Below are 25,784 nucleotides of genomic sequence, written 5' to 3' on the forward strand. Positions count from 1 at the left end.
TGCTCCGAGCGGGACACGTTATTTCAGAGTTTATCCCCTGCCCATGGACAAATCATAGAATCATAGCATGTGTTGGGTTGGAAGGGACCTCTAAAGGCCATCTAGTCCAACCCCCCTGCAGTCAGCAGGGACACCTTCAACTAGATCAGGTCGCTCAGAGCCTCATCCAGCCTGGCCTTGGATGTCTCCAGGGATGGGGCCTCCACCCCCTCTCTGGGCAACCTGGGCCAGTGTCTCACCACCCTCACTGTAAAGAACTTCTTCCTCATGTCTCATCTAAACCTGCCCTGCTCTAGTTTAAACCATTGCCCCTCATCCTATCGCTACATGCCCTTGTAAATAGTCCCTCCTCAGCTTTCCTGGAGCCCCTTTAGGGACTGGAAGGGGCTCTAAGGTCTCCCCGGAACCTTCTCTTCTCCAGGCTGAACCCCCCCAGCTCTCTCAGCCTGTCCCCACAGCAGAGGGGCTCCAGCCCTGGGATCATCTTCGTGGCCCTCCTCTGGCCCCGCTCCAACAGGTCCATGTCCCGCTCGTGCTGAGGGCTCCAGAGCTGGACGCAGCACTCCAGGTGGGGTCTCACCAGAGCAGAAGAGAGGGACAGAATCACCTCTCTGGATCTGTTGGCCACAAACCCTCCCCAGCCAAAAGCAAGCCCGTAAAAGCTCCAGCAGGAAGGATGGCACCAGGACACGTGTGTTCACCTCCCCACGTGCAGAGCTCCCTGTTAACCCAGCCGAAGATTATTTTTTTTTCCAGCTTTGCAGAACTACCACTAAAGAAAAGGCCGATCTCTGAAGCCTGCCTGAAATCAGCAAAATGCATTACGTGCACATTGGTAGGTAGAAGCTATCCCAATATCCAAGGAGATTATAATTACCTCATTTGCCTACTAAAATGCTACTGTGACAATATTTAAGTTAGAATGCTTTGGTTATTTGCTAAAAATTATGTGGTAGCAATCAAGTGAAAATTTAGGCCGTAATGCAGCCATAGCAATATTGCTAGTAATTTGTGTAACCAATAACAATTATTTTTAATGTGTTAGCCAACATGTTTAAATAGGCTTTTTTATATACACATACATATGTGTGTACATATACCCAAGCACTGATGGGTAACATGGGCTCAATTTCCTCCCCCACCCTGAAAAATGAGACGTTTGAAGCATCGTTCTTCGTTAGCGCAGCAGGAGATGTGACGCTTCCGCAAGAGGACATCTCCCAGATACCCTGATCCACTCCCCGCCAAGGGATGCGGAAGATGAAGCCCCCCATCAGCTGATGGCAACCTGCACCATCAGAGGATGAATACACTGAGTCCTACGGAAAAGGAGACTGGGGGTGAGAGGATGGGGGGCAGCATGATTTTCCCTTCTCTGCAAGCCCTCCCTAGGGTCAATAGCTTTTTCCACCCGGAGATTACTGGGGAAAACATCCTGGAGTCTTTCTTGCAAGGCTTCTGTAGCTCTGCTCCCAGGCTTTAACCTCGATTTTTAATACGCAGCCCACCCCGTTGTGCAGGGTGCGAGGTTTCTTTTCTTCTAAACAATAAAAAAAAAAAAAAAAAAAAAAGGAAATAGACTCATACATTTTTACTTGGCATTGCCCTCAGAAGATGGAAATCTGATTACTTATTCCTTGCAATCCCAAATTACCCCTGCCAGGCCAGACACAGTAAATAAATCCCTGCTTCTAGAGATACCCTCTCCATGATAAGTGCATGATGGGACCAGCATCCCATTGACCCGAGGACACCGGGCACATCGGCGGTTACCCCGTGGGTCTGTGTCATTGCCGGCAAGCAATCCCAGGAGGGATTAGCAGGAGAGCCCAGCGGGATGATGCATTTCCCCAGCTGAGAGCAGCCTTTGGGAGCACGGACACCAAAACTCAATTTCCTCCTCTGCCGTGGCATGTCACCTTGTGGAAACGAGGGAGAGGATGGGGGAGAAGGAGGAGGGATGCAAGGGAGGACGGATGTTTCTATTCAAAGGCGTCCCTCCCGTGTCCTACCCATCCTGAGAACTCCAGGAAGAAGCTTGCTTCATTTGTAGGAAGCAGGAAAAAAAAAAAAAAAAAAGGCAATATAAGGGGTTGCTGTAGCCTTCTGGCAGCTGGAGTACGGGAGAGCTCTTCCAGAAACGCGAGCAGCTCTTCCAGAAACCGGCTGTTCCCGAAGACGCGGGCGGGCAGGAGAGATCACGGCAATCACACAGCACGACCCCCTGCCTGACAGTGGACAGTTAATTTCATGTGGGGATTTGTGCTCCATTTTCAGCCCAAATTTATCTAATTGCAGCTTCCAGCTGCTGGATACACTTATGCCCGAGCTGGCAAGGTGGGCGGCTTTGCTCTGAACAGCCTTATTTTCCCAAACACAGAGAGATGGTCAACAACGCTATTTTTCCCCCCCGAGCTTTCGCACCAGGGAAGGGCCGCAGCCACGCGCCTCGAGAACGGGCTGCTTTTGCCGTACGAGAAAGAAAACAGCAATTCCCAGCAGAGCGCTGGGCTGCGCACCAGCCGCCCTCCTCAGACCACGGCACGCGGGCAGGCGGCTCCCCCACGGCTCCCCCCATCTCACGGGGAGCATCTCCGTGAAAAAATGCTCCCCCCCCAAAAAAAAAAAAAAAAAAAAAAAAAAAATCAAATGAGGCACGAGCTATCAGAAAAGCTACACCAGAGGCACACGTTGAGGTTTCTCGGAAGTTGTAGCTACTTAGTGAAACTTGGGCGTCCTGGCTGCCAAGCTGATTTCAGTCCTTCAGATCCGAAAAGGCTTCTTAGCTCCGGTACAGGGTTGTACCAAACACTAATATCATCCACACCATTTTAGGATGCTTTTCTTAAAAGCTGTGAAAACGGTAAAGCAGCTGCAGTATTTTTTATTATTATCATTATTATTATTATTATTATTTTATTTCTAAAAAGCAGAAGATCGCAACGCCGGGACTGTAAAGCTAAATACCAAACCGCAGGCGAGCAGGAACTTGGAACTTCACTCGGAGTTTAATTAAGGGTCAGGTAATATAGAAACCAGCAAAGTCTAATCTGAACAGGTCAAGGCAACGCAACTTCCTTAAGGGATGGTGGGGAAGAGGCATGCTAAGCAACCCGGCAGTATTATCTGCGAAAGAAAGCCTTTAAAAGAAGATGAAGGTGATTTAGAGGGTCTAATTTCAGCGGATTTTCGCAGCCCTTATGCTAAAAGCGCTTCATAAAAGATTAAGGAAAATAAACGGCTACCCAGTCAGGGGCACGGCCAGGCAGGGATTACAGCCGGCGAGGCACAAGGAAACAAAGACAGCGCTTCCCACATCGAAAAGAGGTTCACGGGGGCCAACAACGTTACGGAAACACCACAAAAAGCGGAGAACAAGTCGCAGTGACGGAGGATGTTGGGGAGCTTTGGTTCGCTGCGGCGACGGGGGCCGAGCAGCTCCGGCTGGATTCATGATGCGCTGCCGGAGGTGGACGATGAAACTCTGTTTAGGCGAGTGAACAGCCATGTTCTGCGCGCTGAACCGCTCACCAGAGGAAGGTGGATGTACTGAATCATGGAATCATAGAACGGTTTAGGTTTGAAGGGACCTTAAAGATCATCCAGTGCCACTCCCTGCCCTGGGCAGGGACACCTCCCACCAGCCCAGGTTGCTCCAAGCCCCGTCCAACCTGGCCTTGAACCCCTCCAGGGATGGGGCAGCCACAGCTTCTCTGGGCAACCTGTTCCAATGCTTCACCACCCTCACAGTATATTTTAGTTGTTTTCTCTCCAATTCTACCGATAAAGGAGACTCCAAAGGAGGACGACAAAGCCGCATCCCTGAGGCAGGACGCATCCCTGGCTGCTAATGGACCAGGAGAAAAGAGCCAGCTGTGCCTCATCTGGCAGGAGACGGCAAAGGAGACTGCAAGGCCTGATCACATCCCTCTGACAGCAGATAAGCCACCACGGCGGTACCCACGGGGAGCAGGGCTGCCTTCCACCAGCTCCAAAGCCGGGGCCTGCCTGCCCACGGCAGCGGAGATGCTGGTGGTGGTGGGACTGCCCACGTGTGCATGGGTAGGAACAAGCTACTCGGGGAACACCTGAAATTTGATTCACAACCTGCAACACCTCTCCAAAGAAAGGCACAAGGACACGGAAAGGCACAGACTTCACATTGTTTTCTGAATTTGGCAGAACAGGCGCTCGCAGCCTGGCCAGTGCCCAGATGTTGCCCATCCAGACCCTTCATCTCCCACTCCCAGCCGGAGATCTGCCACGCCGGCCCTTCTCATCACCCCGAGATCTGCCACCAGCCAACCCCTTCTCTCCCCACACCAAAAAAGTCCAGGAGAGGTCTGAAATACAGCATTTTGTGGCTTTTCAATGCTTTTTCCCCCCGCACCTGCTTCCTCAGCAGAGAAACAGGGCTCACGCTGACTCCGAGGGCTGCTCTCCCCAGAAACTCCCCCGTGAGCTGCACACCAGGACATCTCCACACTGGACATGGGGACTCCAGCCAGACACATATGGATTTGCCAAGCTGCAAAGTTTATGGAGAACATCTGCAGGCAGGATCGTGCGTGCAGCCCGTTTGGAGGCAGCCCTGGAAGCTTCTCAGCAAATATTTGACATATATTTTTGGGAGGTGTTTTTGGGGGGAGCTGCCAACTCATGCAAGCAAATTAAATTGAAGAGAAGCTGGTTCAGTGCTTCTCATTAACAACCCTCCAAGGGGGGGGGGGGGGGGGGAAGTAATTCCAAGTCGAAGGTAAAAACGGAAAAAAAAAAATAACCAACAGTTTTCTTCATGCGATGCTAACACAGAGTAAATCAATCAAACCCTGCTCCCCCACGACAGGGGAGGACGCATCATTGAACAACGCTCATCGCTCCCCGTTGGTGATATCTCACCCGTGCCGGGAAAGCCTCACCGAGCAGCGGCCCCGGGGCCGTGGCAGTGATGCAGCCTCCTGGTCCCATCCCAGCGGCTTCCCGCCATCGCAAAATACCCGAGCGATGCACTTTGCTAACACCACCACGAGAAAAAAGACCAATCAGTTCTTGGGCAATTTAAGACCTTGCCTTTTTTTTCCAGGGACCCAGGATTAGCAGCCTCCATGCACCTAACGAGAAGCCGTTCAGCTAAAACTTCTGGAGAAATCCAGAGACAGAAAGTGTCCAGCTTCCCAGGGATTTTTCAGTAGGGAGCACTAATGACATCAATGAGAAAACCAGTTGAGCTTCGTACACCTGCTACCTTGTGGCACTTCTTCGTCAGCATCTCCAGCAGCATCTAACAGCAGGAGCACGCTACCAACAAATCCCAAGCACTGTACTTCATTCCTACGGACAGAAAAACATCAGGGCTGAGATACCTCATGTCTCAGCACAGCCATTCGGCCAAGGAACAGCCCTACACACGCCAACAGCCACCCGCGCATCCCTCCTCCGTGAGCCCCACGGTCTGTACGGCACCGGGGACATCGTGCTCGAACACCACGAAGCCGGGAGCCACAGGGAAGACCAAACTTTGGACGGGAGCCCGAGCAGGTAAAACCAGCGGTGCCACACCACCACGTATAAAATGAGCGCCTCTTTAAAAGCCCTTGCAAATCAATTCAAATAAACTCCCAGGTAACCCCCCCGCCCCCCCATAATCAGCCAAACTGGTGCAGAGATGAGGAAATCTCACCCCATGCACTACCCTTGCTGCAGGCGCATCCCCAAGGCTCTAAAAAAAAAACAAACATAGAGGTTATATGGGACAAAAGCGTTAGCATTTAGTCTGAGCGTGGACTGGAGAGTCTGCTTCATACCCCAGAAGCATCGCTGGGTACCAGCACAGAGCCTGGTGGTGGGGACTGGGAAAAGACATTTACTTTACATTTACTCCATCATTTACTGGAGCTAACTGGAAGAGGGAGAAGAAGTCAACGCTCCACAGGAGCCCCATCAACAGGAGCATCCCAGCAGAGATGCGACGGTTGATGCCAGCGCATCCCCAGCCCACGCTCCATCCTAACAAAGACACAAGTGACGTTCGAAAGGGAACGTGGTTGACTTCCCCCCGCAGCCCCCTCTCGGACAGAGCCAGGAAGCTACGGACTGGTCAAATTTACGCCTCCATGCGTGTCCAGCATCTACTGTCTCTGCAAACACTGCTCGGGAAAGCCCCTTCAAATGGGATTTCTTCCCACTGGGGGTTTTTCCTCCGGTACAAATCTATTTGAAAAGAAGATAAAGCATCTGCAGTTTGACTGAGGTTTTATTCAGAGAAAGCTCTGGCTCAGAAATAATTGCCGTTTGCTATAATTGGTGAGATGCAGGAAGGGACTAGATACAAGTGGAGTCTGGTGCAATTTTGGGAGATTTGTTACGCTTAGCTCGCTTCTATCAATTTCAGTGGCTCAGACGCTTATGACCTGTTGCTCAGCTTATTGTGAAAATGGCTTTTATTTACTGCACTTCCATTAAAAGATGAAATCCATGCATAGGGCTCACAGGGCAGAAAATCACAGTTTACGTCTCAGCTTATCTCCCTTCAGCGGCCTCAGCTCATTTTCACCCTGGCTCGCTCCCAGCTGCTATAAAAAAAAAAAAGTATTTCCGAGCAGTGTTTCGAGTAGCCAAGGCCCCTTCCAGCGCACAGGGCAGGAGGCACAGTCAGATTTTAAGGGAGTTCTCAGTGCTGCAGCCGCCGGGAGGGGAGGATGGAGCCACGGGGAGGATGAGGATGGAGGGATGAGGATGCTGCGGTGCAGGCAGGCTCGCGGCTCCCAGCGCGCAGGACACCTCGGGTCCTTTTGCAGCAAGGACCCTGCTGCACTCTCAACCACTCTCCAAGCCCTGGCCAGTGCTGCCAGGCTAGCAGCTCCCAACCTAAGGAGACGGGATAAGCCAAAGGTTCGTCCCACGCTGTGCTCCTGAAGGGCAGGGTCCTGCTCTCCTGGATCTCCAGAGCTTCCCCTCCTGCAGCCCCAAGCCCCGCTCACAGCAGAGCGGGCATCACCAACGCGGCAGCAGGCTCAGCACCTCCTCCTGCACCAGTTCCCTCCCAGTGCTGCCCGCAGACACCACAGCGCTTCTCCCCAGAGCTGCGCCCAGCCTGTGCACCAGAAGAACAGAGCGAGCAGCGGCGGGATGTCGGTGCCTCCTCCCGTGCCGGCTCTTCCTTTGCGTGGCAGACGTCGCCAGCCCCCTGAGAGGGTCTTGGGGAGGGAGGACGGGCGTGCAGGCAGCCCGAGCTCTCCCGTCCTCGTGAGAGGCCATTTGAACACCAGACACGCCATCTCCAAGGGTAGCTGGAGATGGTCCCCGGCACCAGCGTGGAGTTGCTAAGGTTACCTCCTCGGCTGCCTAATTAGAGAAGCTGTCACTCTCTCGCAGAGATCAGGAGACGTGCGCGCACGCAGGGGAGAGGGGAACTTTCAACCGTGCAGATCATTTTTAGCACGCTAAAGCAGAGAGAAAACCCCGGCTCCTAACGGGACGGCATGTTACAGCCATCGGACTCGACAGCAGCATCCTGGTCTCCCGCCGCCCAGCCGCCTGCTGAGCTGCGGGGAGAGCCAACAGCTGGAGAAATGCATGGGGCAGCAGCTACCCCAGCTCGGAGAAGGAGTGGATCCCGGTCTGTTGAGCCCACTTATCACCTCCTCCTCCACCCACCCACCCATTTCAGCCATTTCTTCCACTTCTGGCTTTGCGCTTCCACTGGTCTCCTTTCCTCAGCTCCTGGTGCACCACCAGCCTGCAGGCAGGGCAGCAGGAAAGGAGCCGGGAGGGTCTGTCCCTCTCTCCCACCTCCACACAGGAATCCTACATCACGTTGGTCATGCAAACTGGAACCCCCCCAGAGCCCTTGCGAACAGGAGTAAGGAAGAGGCAGAGGGAGGAGTTCTCACTCGGTCAACATCATTTCATGAATCGGCAGCAAAGCCAAGACAATTCCAGAATGACTCAAAAGCCCTGTATTTTCCACCAGAAGAATCCACACACTCATGTGTGCCTCCTGTAACAGTCCAGTAAAGATCATGGAGGGAAGCTCTTCCCCCTGACCAACACAGCTAAGAGATTACTCTCACCTCCTGAAACCAGTTCCCAAATCCCATATACAAGGCCAGGAACCAAGCTGGGAGAATGGAATAAGACACAAGAAGTACAGCACCTTGAAGAGGCTCAGGAGAGCCTCTCCGTCTTTTGGGAAGCACCCAAGGATGACATGCACATCCCACGTATGGCTTCCCCTTTGTACAGCCAGCTCTGAGCACTTTCCTGCCCATCTCCAAAAGTGAAGGACCTTCCTCCACGATGTGGAGAAGGCAAGACCATCCCCATCCATGGTTAACACTCAAGATTCAAGAGTGCTGGGCAGAGGGAACCCAGGTCTGTCCCACCCAGCACCATCCATCAGCTGGCAACCTTGGGAGAAAGCACAGAAACCATCTAGTCTCTGTGGCCAGGCCTTCGAGGAACAGGAGAAGCATTATTCCTGGATGGCAGCACTGCTGGGGCGTGACTTTGCTGGTTCAGGAAAGTTTAAGCGCACCAGGATAAAAAAGCAGATGCAGCCAAAAATGCAAAGAGATCCCTGGAGCTGAAGCGCTTGCCAAGTTTCTCCCTAACGCTTCAAGACACCCACTCATCCTCCCCAGGGGCTTGTCAGACTCACATGGCAAAAAATACACGCTCCACACCCACCCGCGCCCAAAAGAAAAGACCCTGAAATAAATCTGGAATTCAGGGCTGGCAGGAAGACAAAGTTGGGGGCGGAAGAGGAATTTTTGGTGTCTGTTTTCTAACGAAGGAACTGCCTGACAGCTCTTCTGCAGCAGACCAGGGCTCGTGGCCCTGTAACTCGCGCAGCCCCCTCAGACATGGCAATAGATTGGTTTTAATTACAGGGCAGGCGCTTAGAGGCCCCTGAGTATCTGAGAGACCGCAACGAAAACTAGAGCTTAATGGGAATAAAAAAACCCATCACCACAAGCCAGTGTATTTAGGTGGTCACAGGAAAGACAATGCCAAGAAAAGGTGGTTGGTGAGCGACCAACGATGCTGTTGGCCATCCTGGCCAAGAGGAGCTGCAGGAGGTCACTTAGCACAGCCTCATTAGCCACCCCGGACACCTTCTTGTATGCTGCGTCTTCATGGGGTGCAAGATGAGGAGCAGCTGAGGGAGCTGGGGGTGTTCAGCCTGGAGAAGAGGAGGCTGAGGGGAGACCTTGCTCTCTACAATCCCCTGAAAGGAGAGGGTAGCCAGGGGAGGTCGGTCTCTGCTCCCAAGGAACAGGCGATAGGACAAGAGGAAACGGCTTCAAGTTGCTCCAAGGAAGGTTCAGACTGGATAGCAGGAAAAATTTCTTCACTGAAAGGGTTGTCAAGCCTTGGAACAGGCTGCCCAGGGAAGTGGTGGAGTCACCATCCCTGGAAGGATTTCAAAGATGTGTAGTTGTGGTGCTGAGGAACATGGATTAGTGGTAACTTGTCAGTGCTGGGTTAATGGTTGGACTTGATGATCTGAAAGGTCTCTTCCAACCATAACGATTCCATGACTCGATACAAGGCTGCTCTGTGCAGGAGCCAAGGCACAAGCAGCCGGGGCTGGACCAAGGGACCGCAGCTTAAACCGGTGAGATGCAACACTGGGACAGGGGAGCCAGTCGCTGGAAGAGGCTGTGACAGAGCCCAAGCTGCTGGAAGTCCCCAGACCCACCAGGCCATTCGCCCTCCCCACACCAGTGCTTCATAGCCAGCCTCTGCCCCATAAGACCAGCTTCCCCAGTGCCCAGGGCTGAGCTGAAATGGCACGAAGCGACGAGCCCCAGGGAACAGCCAAGGAGCAGGAGCAGCCCAGAGATGACTCTGCCGACACTGGAGGTGGCCAGCTCCAGCCTCCCCCTTCGCTCCTCACTGAGAGGGTGCTGCTTGGTTAATCCATTAGGCAGCTGCTTGCTAAACAGCTGTGAAAAATCAGTTTTCACAGACCATCTCCAACTGCAGCGAGCGCTGCTGGGGTCAGGAGTGGCGAGGGCATCGCTCGGGCAGCAAGGACGGGACCAGCACAGTTCCGCGCTCCATCAACATTTCATCTCGTGCCCTCCTCCTGCTGCTCTGCCGATCCAGCAGCTGCCTTGGAGGACAACAAACACCCACCAGGGCAGGAGGCACACTGCTCCGTCCCTGGAGGGGTTGAAGGCCAGGTTGGACGGGGCTTGGAGCAACCTGGGCTGCTGGGAGGTGTCCCTGCCCAGGGCAGGGGGGTTGGAACTGGATGGGCTTTGAGGTCCTTTCCAACTCAAACCATGCTATGATTCTATGAACCCACTGCTCTCTCCACCAAGGCTGCACAGAGCTCACCCTGCCCAGCACACACCAGTAACACCAACAGACACCACTCACTTCGCCACACTGGACGCAGGGTCACCTACATGACACCCCAAGCCAGCAGCACCTCAAAGCGCCTTCACCAATCTTCGGGGATGGTCGCGTCTGATTCTGTCCGGGGAAAGTCTTGTTGAGAGCTGTCTTTCATGCAAACTTTATTTTTCTTTTCCTTTTTTTTTTTTTTTTAAATGTGTCAGTTTAAGATTGTAAAAATACTTTCATCTTCAAAAAGGTGTCACAACTCCCCTTCAGCATTTTCATAACAATGCCGCGATTTCAGCTTCAAAACATCTTTCCAAACTTATTGTTCACACATACGCCGAACTTTAAAGCTCAGAACTGAGGGGCTGCGATGAAACTGGAACAAGCCGCTCTTTGAATAAAGACAAGTTTTCCTTTCATCTAGTGCTAATTAACAGAAGCATCCACCCCTCTGTGCCGGCCCCTGGTCAGCACTCGGTGTGTCCATGAGACCTCAAAGAAAAACCTCCCTCTTCCCTCACTGCAGCCCGTCTGGGCATGGCACAACGCAGCATCCCCACCAACGAGGCACTTCCCAGAGGCCAACGTTAGGGAGATACAGGAGGGAGATGTAGGAGCCCCTCAGGAGGTGCTGTGGGACCCTTTCACCTCGGTTAGACGCTGACTGCAGCTATATGCAACCGAGCATCCCATGGGAACGCAGGAGCAAACCTCCATGGGATGCTCCAGGGACCTGTGCCCTGTTCCTCACCTTCTGCTGGACACCATAGCAGAGGCTGCTGGACAGGGTGGATCTCGGTGCCCACCATGAGACCATTCTCCTGGCCTAACCTTTCTCTCTAACTCAGTTCATGGCAGGAATAAAAAAATATCCCTGGGCAGCTCCCTAACTGCTGCAAATATCTGCACAGAGTTGGAAGAACGAGAGCATGGAGAAGACTGGGGAGATGCCGCACGGCCATTACCAGCCAAATTAGAGCTGCAGGTTGTTCCCCAGCTGGGTCCAGAGCACCTCTCCTCTCGCCCAGGTCTCACCTGCCCTCCAGCTGCCACGGCCAAGGCGAGAAGCATCATTTCAAACAACAGCTTTTCTTGAATCTCACCCCTTCTTCCCCCACCCAACAACAGCAAAATGAGAAGAATATTAACACCTGCTGGTTTGCCCTTAGGTGCCTTCAGAGCAGTTTTGTAGAGAGAGGATCAGAACAAGCGGTGATTAAAAACTGCAGCCCCCCCCGTCCGCAGCAAATCCTTGCCTTTTAGAGGCATAGCAAAAAATATCCCTTTCCTTCCCAGCCCAAACCCCCTCCGCCAGCAGAGTCGGGGAGCTGCTGTCCCACACCAGCTCCCTGCAGAGAGACACGGGGCCGTTTGGGACATGAGGTCACCAGGGAGGTGACCACAGAGCTGCTTCAGACATGGGCCAGGTATCCATGGAGAAATTTGCACCGTTCCTGCTGGAAACGGGCTTTGCAGACCACGGTCTACTAAAATATTGCCAGAGAAGCTGGGGCTGCCCCATCCCTGGAGGGGTTCAAGGCCAGGCTGGATGGGGCTTCCCATCCCTGGAGGGGTTCAAGGCCAGGCTGGACGGGGCTTGGAGCAACCTGGGCTGGTGGGAGGTGTCCCTGCCCAGGGGAAGGGGGTGGCACTGGATGGTCTTTAAGGTCCCTTCCAACCCAAACCATTCTACGATTGGGTTTCCACGACTTGTGGCACACCCCAAACCAGCCGAGAAACCTGCTGAGCGGTGAGAAACACGGTTTTGGGGAGGCAACGCAGCTGGGAGATGCCACAGGAGAAAGACGGAGGTGTTGCTCTGCAAAGGGAAGGCTCTGGCAAGGTTCAGCTCTTCCTCAGCATCCCCTGCAAACACCCTGTATCTCACCCCGGTGCCCGGGCCGCCACGCCGGCTCAGCTGGCAGCAGAGCTGCAAACAGGATTTTTTTTCCTCCTGTTTTGTGTTTTAAGTGGCTCATCGCAACATGCTGTAAAACCCTTCAGCGGCACGGAGGGAAAAGGTTTTACAACAGTCTTTAAAAGCGAGGCCAGGCAGCAGAGAGAACCTCCCCCGGCACACACAATTTTGGGCAGCGCATGGAATTTCGGGCAGCGCACGGAATTTTGGGCAGCGCACCAAAAGGAGGAGCGGAGGGAGAAGCCGGCAGCATCCCTGCGCCTCGCATCCCGACAAATCCCAGCTCCCGTCCCTCTTCCCACACCAAAAGGAGGAGCAGAGGGTGAAGCCGGCAGCATCCCCGCGCCTTGCATCCTGACAAATCCCAGCTCCCATCCCTCTTCCCACATGTCACTGGGCCCCAGCACGGCAAGGAACAGCTTGTCAGCTAAAGCGGCAAAGGCGGCTGCTACAAAAGCAGAATAAAATTGAGTACAACGAGGAGCAGCGTGTCTGTCGTGCAAACCGCTGCTCTGGCAAGACCCCAAGCTGGCTACGAGCAGCCCCTACAGGCAGCGTCCCCGACCTCCCTCCCGGCTGCCGTGCCACCGGATAATGGATTTCCTTCTCCGACACAGCAGAAGGCAGGAACACAGTGAGGACAACTGTGCCGCTTGGCTGGGGAGAGCAAAGAACAGAAGAGGAAGAAACAGCAAGCGCTGGGATGTGATAAATGCAACGTACAGCAATGTAACGGAGTTTGTGTCTTCAAGCAGCTCTGGTTTCTTGAATTGTGCTAAAAGGCATGGCTCTTGCTATTTAATTAAATACACTTCTAGCCCCTCTGATCGCACTTGGAAAAAATAAAGCGAGAAACACGCGGCTGTTGATCCACTACAAAGCACGCAGTTGCAACAACCACAGCAAGAACGACCGCAAACCTCTTGCCTTTTTGAAATTCAGTCCATATTGAAGGCTCTTGATGTCCAGGATCCATGAACTACACTGGCAACACCACCTTCCGTTCCCAGTGGCCTGAGGAACCATCTCCATGGGGTCCAGGGAAGGAGGCAAAGCTAAAGGAGCTGCGGGTGGCAACACCCCAGCTCCCTGGGGATGAGCTTTGGAGCCTCCAATGCAAGAGCAAATGGATGAAAAGGCTGTTATCCCAGCTCCATCCCAGGGGAACCCACAGCAGCTCCCACACTCAAACATTAGGAAATAGCCTCCCTCCCTGGTGCGTTGTCTCCTCCTTAACTAGGGTGGTGGAGTCTCCATCTCCGGAGACATTCCAAACCCGCCTGGACACGTTCCTGTGCCACCGGCGCTGGGTGACCCTGCTCTGGCAGGGGGTTGGACTGGGTGATCTCCAGAGGGCCCTGCCAACCCCCACCGGTCTGTGATTCTGAGGACCCCAGGCTGGCAGGACCTCAGCCCCGCCGGCACCACGCACCCTGGCTCTCCCATGCACCAGGATGCATTTAATGGCCACGAGCAAAGGCTGCTTTTGATTTTACAGTTTTTTTTATAGCATGCATTTGAGGAGCTACACAGGATGGGGAAATACATCCCATAAACAAACTGCTAAACAAAAGAGGCTAAGTGTGTACCACTCCAAACAAAAATAGACTCCTGCTAACCTCCGCTTTTCAAGCATATGCCTCTGATGACAGCTCCGTTTGGTGCCCCTTATCCCACTTCCAGTTTTGATTTTTAGGCTCCGCCACCACTGACAGCATCTTCCGACGCCTCCCACAGCTCCAGGTAAACTGGGGGCAGAGAAAAATAAACCCAACTGGAGCCGGAGACCCCCGCGGGTGAGCACAGCAGAGGGTGCATCGCCCTTCTCTGCTCCCACCCTGCGGGCGGTGGGAGGCGGCAGCAGCCCAGATGTTGCCAGAGGCTGCAGGATGTGGACACGCCATCAGCAGCTGGCGCCGGGACTGTCTCCGTGGGGACAGAAGGGGACGTTGGGTGACAGAAGACTCACACACCAAGTATTTCAGGCAGACATTTACAGCCTTCCTCCCAAGAGCTTGCCGCCGCGCCTGGCAGCCGAACCTGCCACTCTCCTGATGCCCAGAAGCAATTTCTCAAGCGCTCAGACATTATTACCCGCTTTCTCGGGGCTCCACGGAGGGCACCATCCCCTGCGAACGCTAACGCTTTTTTCTGCCGAGATCCAAAAGCCGTTGAAGCTGCGCGAAAGGAATTCCCACCCACTCCCTACTGCCCCAGGAAGAATATTTCTCTGCTGGCTTTGCATAGCAAACAGCTACACGGTTTTCCTTTTTCTCCCGAGAAACTCAGGCCTAGAGGAAAACACCCGGCGCAGCGCTAGTCCGAGACCAGACTTCATAAAGTTCCCCCGGCGCGGGGGAGCTGGGGGGGGGACACATGCTGCCGCAGAGATTAGACTGCAGCCTTTACTGATAGCATTCAGTCACCCTGGCAGGCTGCAGCACACCGAGTTTGTAAAGCTCCTCGGGAATCCTTCAAGATGAAAGGTACAGTATGATACGGATGTATTATATCCATGGGCTTTGTTACAGCACACATTTCCCCGCGTGGTTTTATTGCTAGAACACAAAGTTCAGCCGAAGCCCGGGGGCTCTTCGGGTGACGAATGCGCCCTACAGCCCTCCCTCCCCTCCGCGGGGGATGGAAAATGCTGAAGCCCCCGACGTGAACACGGCAGACCTGCCATCTCAGATGAGGCCAACGTCATCGCTGCTGGACGTGCCTTCAGCCCACAACACGTCTCGCTCCTCCCAACATACCTGTCGGGTACCCAAATGCCACTGCTGTGATCAGCTCCTCGACAGCATCCCACCTCTTCAGCTGGACCTACCACACGGCCTCCTGCCCCAAAGGCCATCCCTGGTACGGGCCAGGAGGCTCCTGTGGGCTGAGCCTGCTTTAACCATAGAACCACAGAATCATAGCATCGCCTAGGTTCCAAGGGACCTTTAAGATCCTCGAGTCCAACCACCAACCTAACACTGCCCAAACCACCACCAACCCATGTCCCTCAGCACCATGTCTGCCCCTCTGTTAAATACCTCCGGGGATGGTGATTCCACCACTTCCGCAGGCAACCTGTTCCAAGACTGGGTAACCCTTTCAGTGGAGAAATTTTTCCTAATATCCACCCCACACTCCCCTGGCGCAGCGGTATCAAGCGGTACCCGGCAGTGGCATCCCCTGGGAGACCTCGAGCTGCCCACCTCGAGCACCTCCTCCAGACAGAAGATGGCAGCAGACATTTGCCACATTCAGCAGGTGGCCCGGGGGCTGGGGGGCCCCAGGCCCCACTGGAGCCTGAACTAGCAAAGCGCACGGAGATAAACCCCAGCGTGTTGCTTTGGCTCAGGCTGTCTCTCCTGCAAACTCCTGTCTGCTCCTGGGATGGAGGGAAGGAAACGTTTTCTAATTTTTTTGGAAGCCTTATTGATGCCTGAAATGCTACAAATGAGTCTATGGACACAGCTTGACCTTGGGTGCCCAGTTTGGATGACATGGAAGAGAGGGAGGGGAACGTGCATCCACCTCTTGGATCACCTTCCCAACACCTCACTCCTCCTGGGCACCTCTCTCTGTCCACACTTCCCAAGACATTAGAGGGGGAAGAACAAGGAGTGTGATGCCAACAAGCAGGCTTTCAGAGAAGCCTGGGGGGAATTCCCCGGGCACATTACAGGACAGGAAAAAGAGTTAAACCCCTCTAATTTAAACAGATGAGGGGTACACAGGACAACAGAGAAGTGTGATGGGGGTAGAAGGAAAAGGGACGTATCAGGATGTCCCAACAAGCCCCAAAGCTCTCCAGGGCGACCACTCATGCTGGACGCACCACAGGAGGCTCCCGTGGGTTGAGCCTACCTTAATCATAGAATTGTCTAGGTTGGGAGGGACCTTTAAGATCATGGAGTCCACCCATTAGCCTAACACTGCCAGAACCACCACTAACCCATGTCCCTCAGCACCACGTCTGCCTACTCAGACCCAGCAAAGGAGGGTGAAGGGTTTTCCATCTCCCTCCAACCCCCCAGAGCAGCCTGTGCGAGGCAGCGCTGAGTAATGAGACTGAGGTGCCAACATCTGGCAGCATCTGCCAGGGGAGCCCCTTCGCCCCGGGAAGCCCATCCGAGTGGGAACCTGCCCCAGAGAGCAGACCTCGCTCTGGGTGCGTTAATTAGATTGGTGGCATCAGCTTTTCCCCCAGCTCCCGGCAGACCCCCAAGCAGCAAGAGCAACACGGGAAGCGTGAGCGGCAGTGAGGGTCTACAGCCCCGGCACGCAGCCGTGGTGCTCCCTGGCCGGGGCAGATGAGCGTCAGGTCTTGGTCCGGGGCTGCTGCAAACACTGCTGCACCCCAGCCCTCCTCCCGCACACAACATGCCGTCGGGCTGCTGACACGGGAGCATCTAGAAGCTGATGTTACCGAGCAGCTGGCTAGAGGCAAAAAAAATAATAAAAATAATTAAAAAAATTCCTGTGCTGTTGCCAACTCCTGTCTTCTGTCACTTGATCCCATATTTTAGCGATGCACTCCCTGGAACACCAACCGTTCGAGCACCATTAAGAGTGGGATGGGAAGGATACGGGCTGTGAATGGCCTTGGGACAGCCGCATCCATGGGGACGCTGTGCCATGCCATCTCCCTGCGGGAGAGCATCCCTAGGGCTGGCCCGGGAGCCGGGCTCGCCCCGCAGAGCTCCAGCCACAGGCAAGGCCACCCCACTGCCCCCCAAGAGATACAAGGGAGGGGGAAAAAGGAAAAAGAACCAAAGCCTCAAAGGTATCAGCACAGCTGAGCTCTTCTGAGGCACCGGTGAGGCCCCACCTCGAGGACTGTGTCCGGTTTTGGGCCCCTCACTCCAAGAAAGACATTGAGGGGCTGGAGCAGGTCCAGAGAAGGGCAACGGAGCTGGTGGGGGGTCTGGAGCACAAGTCTGGTGAGGAGCGGCTGAGGGAGCTGGGGGACCTGAAAGGAGGGGGTAGCCAGGGGGGGTCGGTCTCTGCTCCCAAGGAACAGGCGATGGGACAAGAGGAAACAGCCTCAAGTTGCACCTGGGGAGGTTTAGGATGGATATTAGGAAAAAATTTTACACTAAAAGGGTTATTAAGCACTGGAACAGGCTGCCCAGGGAAGTGGTGGAGTCACCATCCCTGGAAGGATTTCAAAGATGTGTAGATGTGGTGCTGAGGGACACGGGTTAGTGGTGGACTTCTCAGTGCTGGGTTAATGGTTGGACTCGATGATCTGAAAGGTCCCTTCCAACCCAGGCAATTCTATGATTCTATGTCCACGGCCAGCATCAGGGCCGGGAGCAAACCTGGGGTCTCCACACCCTGCACCCCAGTTCTGCAGTCCCGGGGCTTTTCGGGAGGGTCGGTTCACTCCCCCAGGTTAGTCCATAGGGTCTTTGCAGCCAGGCCAGCACCCCTCCATAGACCCATCTCATCAGACCCAGAGAAAGAAAGGTATCAGGCACCCAAATTCCCAGCCTGTCCCCATAGGAGCCAGGCGCACAGCCCCTGAGAGCCATGCTGCGCTACCCCAGGCTCCTGCTGGTGACAGAATTCCTGTTTCATTCCCCTGCACTGGAAGAGCCGATGAGGATGCGTGCGAGGTGCTAAGCCCAGCAGGTCCCCTCTCCAGCTCTCCTCTCCCTGCAGAGGGATGCACGGCTAACCCTTACCACGCAGACCGTGCTGTGTCTGTGGAGGGCCCTCGTCTCCCCTCGTTTAACAGGATCACTCCCATGCATGTGCCCGGGAGCAACACCATCAGCTCAGTAATCTTCCTAAATACAGCAGTTACCAGGTGACTGGGAAAAAAAAAAAAAAATATCTCTTTTACTGCTGATGCTGCTAATGGAAAATTTCTCCCCTTTTGCCGCTGCTTTCGAAGCCGGTGGTGGTTTCATACAGACTTTGTCTTGCACGGAGATGGGAGAGGTGGAGGTGCAGAGGGAGGGATGCGAGACTGGTGGGGAGCAGATAATGAGAAACAGAGGGGAACTCGGGCTTGTGCCTTCCTCCCCACCCGCAGGCAGAGCCCTGGCTCCAAATCTTATCTGCCCCATCTTCTCGCAGGCAGCCGCAGCCCAACCTCCTCCTGCGAGGAATCCCTCCTTCCTCCTGGACCCAGGAACCCCTCCTTCCTCCCGGACCGCAGCGGCATAAGGATGCTGGACGCATTCAAGAGCGGTGCTTCTCACACGGCATACAGGGAAGACGCCCAGAGGGATCGCTGGGCCAAAATCATTGACTCTGTGATATTTTTCTCCCCACTCGCCTCCTTCGCAGGAGACAACCAGAAAGCCTCACCCAGCCAGTGCAGATGCAGGCAGCCAAGATCACTGCTCGTCCCCTCCGCATGCCATTCCGCTTCTTCAATACCATTAAGTGTCTCCATACTGTCTGGACACTGGAAACCTTAACCGCATTAGCCGAGACCCAAGCAGCAGCACAGGCATTCAATTCTTTTAAGTGGCACCACTTCTTAAGCGGGTTACGCACAAGCACCAGCTCTGCTCGATGCCGTCACCCACCCCACCGGCTGCGACAGGGGCAGGACTGGGGACCAGCAAGGGCAGACTGGCCGAGGCTCATCCTTCCCCATTTCAGATGGCTGCCGCCGGAGGAGGACGCTCCCGACACGAGCTGTACTGCGGGCACTGCACATGACGAAAGGCTTCAATCAAGGTGTTTCTATTTTCTTCACTTCTCGTTTCAGCCCCTGTCTACCCCCACACTCTACAAAAGGCATTTTGGTGGGATGGGAGGTGTTTCTCAAGCCACCTGCAACTGCTAACATCTATGTCGGCGTAGCGCGAGATCGATACCACAAGTGGCACCAATCCATCCTCCTCCTGCCCCAGCCAGTCCCGCGCCTGAACTCCTGTTACACCAGCAAAGCCCAAGGGCTCAGCCCGGTTTCACAGCCAGCCAACGCCGCACATCAGCATTGTATCACGGAGGCAGCACAAAGGCTTGTCCATCACACAGCCGGGGCTCACACTTTTAGGCCTTAGAAAGGAAAAGGCAGCAAGTTTTGGAGGTAAGGTCTGTGTCGTGGCACTCGGAGGTCACCCACCTCCCCAGCCCCCAAGGAAAAAATGCAAGCTCCCCACCTAATTATGAAGGAAAACACATTTTTTCTTACAGCAGAGGAGCAATAAAGACCTCTGGCACACTGACATCATGGAAAACCCACTGCCAGGGCAGGGGATGAAGGGGGGAGCGGAGGGGATCCCCAGCCGGCAGCATCCTCCCGCTGCTCCCACAGCTCCGCGGCAGAACACCGGCTCCTCTCTCTATAGTTAATCTTCTGTTGCCACTAGCTGGTCAACGCGGGTACTCTTGGAAAGCAGCAGCTCTCCAAGTATAAACACTCAGTTTTAACTGGGATTTTCACCCCAGAAAATACCCGAGAGGAAGCAAAACCCCTGCGAGTCCACACCCCACCGCGCTGGACAAACCACCTTCAACCTGGCCTTTGGGGAGGGGAGTGGTCACCTGAGGACTGACCCATTTTCATGGGCTTTTTCTGCCTACAGACCTTCTGGGTGTAGCAGAGCTCGCCTCTCCTGCAAACCACGCCAGGCTCATCTCGAGCTCAGGACCCACATCACCAGTACAACCCCAGCCTGTGCCGGGCTCTCCTTCCTTCCCTTCCCAACTACAACCACCTGGAAAACCTTAGTAATCATATACAAGGAGGGGGAGGAAACTGCTATAGAAGGTTTTCACTCTTTCCTCTGGCCTCCCCAGGCAGCCCCTACCACCAGGGACCTGGCCCGGACCCCACGGCCACACACGGATGTGGATGGGTATGAAGTGGAAGGGGAGCAGCCCCCGCTCCCAGGTCTACATCCCTCCCAGTCCCTATCCCAAGGAGCCCACCGACACGTCCCATTGTCACTGTACCACCTTGCTGGGGCTTTTTGGCTCCCTCCACTTGCCTCGGGGAAGACGTGACCCCTTGGACCCCTCTCTACCCCTTGGACTACCTTGGAACAGCCAAAAAAAGAAAAATAAACAGGAAAAACCCCAATACCTGATTAAACAAACCTCTCTTCCAAGTCTGGCAGGAGGCAGTTAACAGAAAAGGGACCGAACTTTGCTTCTCTCTGCAGAGACAACCCGGTTCTCAGATGCCTCGATGAGCAGGGTCTCAGGCCGGGCGCGCTGTCTCTCCACTGCCCACGCGATGCTGCTCTGCGTCTCACGGGACAACTCACAGCAGAGAATGGTGCTTCTGAACAGCGGCATCAAAAACCTTCCGTCGCACCCACGCTCCCCGGGTAACCCTCCAGCCTCCCCAACCCGGCTCTGCAAACACGGGAGTTGCTGGCAAAAGCAAGGGTGGCAAAGGCCTGCTCAAGTATTTTCAGAAAAAGCAGTAGATTCAAACAATCCGCAGGGAAATAAGTGTTTTTCTTTATTTTAACGCGTTCTTACCCTGAAGAGGAAAAGAACCAAAAAAGATGGCTTCAGGAGAAGTTAAGAAAGAAGATAAAAGAAGCGTCGCCGAACGGCTGAGGAGACAGAGGGGCTGCAGAGCTTCGAGAAGTGGGGGATAACCACCAGCCGCACACGGGGGCCACGGTGGGACGCTGGCGACGTAGATGCACCAGCACCTTTTCTGACAACCGCCGAAACACAGCACCTTGTGGCGCTGCGGACGCCAGTCAAACAGCAGCCATTAAAGCCGTTTATGAAAAGCGTGGAGTAAACTGTTCTTATGTAAGCCACTACCGGGTGAGAGCAGCGGTGAAAATTTGTCTGCCTCTTCCCTTCTCCCTCCTCTATATATATCTGCTCACGCATAGACAGAGCTCAGCTAAATTAGCTCGGAAGCTAACTGCTTCATTCCCTGAATTGCACTTAAAGCTGGCTACGCTGCTTGTGGAGCAGCTATTGTACAGAACACATGGCTGCGGACGACATCACGATACATACCTTAGAGAGACCCCATTGTACAAGAATGAAGTCAATGATAGCCTGCACCATTCGCCAGCGGAACACTGGAAGAATTAGAGGGGGGAGGAAGAAAAAAAGAAAAAAAAAAAAAAAAAATACCGCAAAGCATCAGTTGTATCCAAGGTTAAGGAAAGGGCAAGATGCTTTTTCAGGAAAGGGGACGCACGGCGACTCATAACGCGCTGGTGGCAAAGTTGCATTTGTCTTTTCCTGCCACCACTGTGCTTTGCTGGGAAATTTTATAGTGGTGTAAACGGGGGGTAGGGGCAGAAACATCCTTCTTGTCTCCAATGCAAGAGAGAAAATTAAACCGAGGCGTAAGAAACAGAGAAACTGAGACACCCCGCTGAAGAAGGGACACTGTGCAAGCCAGAGCTGCCGATCGGCATTCCGACAGCAGGGCCCCCGCTGTAGCCCGGGAAGGATGCAACAAGGAAAAGTTTTCTACCTCTGTTGGGAGAGGACGTAAACCGTTCCCTCCTGGCCTCCCCAGGGCTGGCAAGAGGCTGCGTGCGGGCTGTACCCACTGCAGAGGGATCCCGGCAGAGCAGATGCTCCCGGCAGAGCATCTCCGAGCTCCCACCACCCTCTAGCGGGCTCCGCGCGCTGCCCGTGACCCACGGCTCACGCGGGCGAGCGAGCGGCGGATGCCGATGCTGCTCCTGCTGCTGCTGCTCGCACACCGTGGGGCCGGGGCTCGGCTGCCTGGGGCTTTCCCAGCCCTGCTTTCCCCTTTCGTCTCGGTCGTGCACCGGATCCTGCAGACCTAAGGCTTCCCCGGCAGGCAGGGATGCAACCCGGGGAGCTCGCGCTTTATGCACTTATGCTTAAGCGAGGAAAACTGGCAGGGAACAGAAAAAGTTGCTGCCTCCCTAGGAGGAGGAATCCTTTAAAAAAAAGGGAGGCAGAGCACTGCATGTGCTTTGTACCAGCCATCTATCTCCTCAGCCTGCTTTATCTACGTCTGCCTTTAGAAATGACCAGCAGAAAATGTGGCACTTAGGGATGTGGTTTAGCGTGACTTGACAGTGTTAGGTTTATGGTTGGACTTGATGACCTTACAAGTCTTTTCCAACCTCAAATATTGTAGGATTCCAAGTTTCACAGCGCTGCAGACACGGCTCTGGCACCTGCCAGCCTTTAGCTACAGATCCCCCATCCTCCTCTAACACAGAGCGCGGCACCCGATCCACTCCAGCCTCCGGAGACTTATTAAAGCTGGGAGCTGCCGAGCAGACCCACTCCAGACTACAGACTGCCTGCTTAAACACGGCGCTTAAACAAACTCATCACCACCTGGCAAGGCAATGTTTTATTTCATGCTTCCCGGCCTGGAAAGACTTTTGAGCCCCGCAGAACGGGGCGGCCTCAATTTATTCTCAACTTATTTCACTTTCCAGAGGCTGTCGTCTCAGCACCAGGACTCGCCTCTGCCCGCTTCATGGCTTTGGGCTGGTTGTATTATTTTTTATTTTTTTTTCTCCCCAAAATCCACCCACAGGGTGGCTGTCCTGAGGTGTGTGCTTTAGGGGGTCTTCCTACGCCATCCTTACCCCCACGAGGCCAGAAAGCGGGTTTTGCCAGCAGCAAAAGCATTAAGGAGCCCTCAAGACGTGCGCCATGGGCAGGACGTCAGCTCTTATGTGGCTCCCTCAGCTCAGGCCCAGGCAGCACTAAACACGTCCAGCATCACACGTAAACACACGTAAGCTCCAGAAATCAGCTAAGGGTAAGAGAAGCCACTGTTTAAAGCAATCCCTGCCCCCAAGTCACTCCAAAGCCACTCGACTGACCTCCCACATGTAACGTGATTTTCACCTCCAACAGCACATTTCGAGGCAGCAGCGACAGCTCCTCTCAGGTTCCCAACCACCGATAAACTTAGAAAAGGATGCAGAGGGGAAAATAACCGCTACAGAGAACTCCAGCCTCACTTCCCACACTAGAAAACCAAACCAGCAGAAATCCTCCACAGCGCTCGCCCAGAAAAGAGTTAACTGCGAGCGAGACTCAGTTGCCACACCAGGAGACGGGAAGAAATGCAACAACTTTGAAATATCAGAGCATCCACAGCAATTCATGAGCTAGACCTTGGGGAAGGACAAGTGTTTTACCTTCTCTGGAGGCAACGTGCTGATTAATTTCAGGACTGTGATGAAGCCATCCCACCATGGGCAAAGCTTCCATTTATCTTCCAGTCTGCCTGATGCCTGCAGGTCCAGGGGAAACAGGAGGGGACATTTTGGGGTCTTTTGTCCATGAAGGGGCAGCAGAAAACCCACAGTTTCGCACAAGACATGCTACATATTCAGGAGCATACGCATAACCAATATCCCAGGGAAGAAAAAGAGTATTTTTTAGACCAAGACACAGTCTCTTTCCTGGCAGTCACTCACACAAATAGGATTTGCTATACAAGATCATGTCTCTGATCTATCAAGACAAATTTCTCTCCTCCAACTTGAGCTATTACCTGGGCTACACACCGAGGGGTTTCTTTGCTTTCTGATGTATTTAGAGCAGTGCGCAATTCACACCCAGTCCCTGAAGAAACTGTACTTTAATCTGAAAATTCAACTCAGTGAACCATGAAACTTCTTGTTACTTTTAATCACTGCAAGGTAAATGTCATTCCTACTGCATCAAACCTTTGATTTTTCACTTTTATTACTTGAAATAGAGTATCTGGTTTGTTTGGGATTTTTGCAATTGACCAACCGTGTCTAAAGATGCCACACTGCGAAGCCAGAACCCAAGAGGCTCAAGAAGTACCACCAACTCATTTATTACAGGCGCCTGCTACAAGAAAGCTTCACAGGAGGTAGAACAACAGGATCGGTAGACACAGACAGTCATTTTCCTACCCTGGCACGTCACAGCCAGTGAAAGGCTACCACTTCCACAAGGTACGGGAAGGGACTTGCAGAGAGGTGGCCACCAGGTCACCCTGCACATGGGCACAGCTGGACACGCCTGATGCGGGCAGGGCGATGCGCTGGAAGTCACAACCCAGCGGTGACAAGCAGTATCCCTGACCCGAAGTTAAGCAGGTACTGGAATTATCCTATGTTCTGACATCGACAAGCAAGCAAGCTAGTGGATAAAGAAAAAAAATCAACAAAAAAACCTTCCGTGACCTGGCAGAGTAAACACTGCACTGTCCATACGGCATTTCAACAGTTCCCTTGGAGGATCCCCAGGCTGGTTAAGGCACAGAGAAGGCTAAAAGTGACAAGAGGCAGCCCGGGCACCCCATCTGAGACAGCAGGAGGAAAGTACGACAACAGAATTATTTCTAGTCCCATCCCCCTCCCCACAAACGCGGCGATGGGAGGAAAGTCTGCAGGCGTTCGCCACCGACCCCGGCGCTTGGAGTTGTGCGTGAAGCAAGAGCGAGCTTCGAGAATTAAGACGAAGCGTTTATAAAATTAGGCTCTGGCTAGAAAAAAAACCCACCAGCCTCTCCACGTTCTCCCAGGCTGGGTGGTTCCTCCTCCAGGGCTAAGCCTTCAAGTTGGGAGCACAAGAGGCAGCACCCATCACTTTAGAGCCCGAGCGGAGCCGCTTTGCTCCCAGGGCAGCCCCCAGGCCCTGCTAAAAAATCCCTCCCCAGCAGGAAAAATATAAAAAAACAAACCCGGGTGCAGCAAGGGCAGGGTGAGAAACCTCCAAAACACAACCAGGCTGGCCACGATAAGGGGAGGGCGAACGATCCCGGCGCGGCTGGGCGACAGCCCGGCTGCCCGCACCGGGATGCTCCGCGACGCGGGGATGAAGGGAGGGGAGAGGAGAGGAGGGGGGGGATCGTCGGGACGGGCCGGGAGGCTGCGGGGGAAGCGTTGCGGGGCTCCTACCGAGGGTGAAGAAGGGCAGCTCGGTGTTGTCCAGGTCGTCCTGCACGGCGACGCGGCCGGGCAGCTCGCTGCGGACGAAGAGCAGCAAGCGGGAGTCGGCGGCGGCGGCGGCGGCGGGGGGCGGCGGGGCCCCGCTCCAGCTGATGTCGTTCTCTCGGAGCACCGGCAGCGTGGACACCGTGACCGTCTTCACCCGGCAGGGACCGGGGGGCTCCCGCGACGCCGCCGCGCCGGGCCCGACGCCCAACATCACCGGCAGCAGCAGCAGCAGCAGCAGCAGCGGCGGCGGCGGCGGGGAGGCGGCGGGCGGGCGGCGGCGCGGCGGAGCGGCCATGCCGGGCCGGAGCCAGGCGCAGGAGAGCCGCGGCGAGGCGAAGCGAAGCGAGCGGAGCCGGCAGCTCTGAGCCGCCCCAGCCCGCCGCCACCGCCGCCCCCCGGCTCCGCCTCCCGGCCCGCCCCGCCGCCGCCGCCCCCCGCCGGGCCGGGCACCGTCTGCCGCTCCCCGGCGGCCGACGGAGCCGGACGCCGGGCACTTTTAGGCCCTTCGCTGCCGCCGGTACCTGTGGTGGCCCCTCGGCAACCGGCCTGGCCCTCTTCCCCCCCGCGCCGGTCCCCTGCGCCCATCACCGCTCCCTCAGTCCCAGCATCCCGGCCCCCTCCGCGCCTCCCCCCGGCCTGGCCAC

The 25,784-nt window shown here is 54.8% G+C and overlaps 1 protein-coding gene across 1 annotated transcript in view; it reads right to left on the reverse strand.

The window, feature by feature from the left end:
• The window catches only part of ASTN2 (astrotactin 2), a 374,972-nt gene extending 349,458 nt beyond the window's left edge, over window positions 1-25,514 (reverse strand). The window contains exon 1 of the mRNA XM_063352726.1: window positions 25,102-25,514. Within this exon, the coding sequence (XP_063208796.1) occupies window positions 25,102-25,435 (334 nt within the window). The 5' untranslated portion in view covers window positions 25,436-25,514. The remainder of the gene's footprint in view (window positions 1-25,101) is intronic.
• Between the last annotated feature and the right edge of the window lie 270 nt (window positions 25,515-25,784).

This window comes from Chroicocephalus ridibundus, chromosome 15, assembly GCF_963924245.1.
Source record: "Chroicocephalus ridibundus chromosome 15, bChrRid1.1, whole genome shotgun sequence".
NCBI classification, from domain to species: Eukaryota; Metazoa; Chordata; class Aves; order Charadriiformes; family Laridae; genus Chroicocephalus; species Chroicocephalus ridibundus.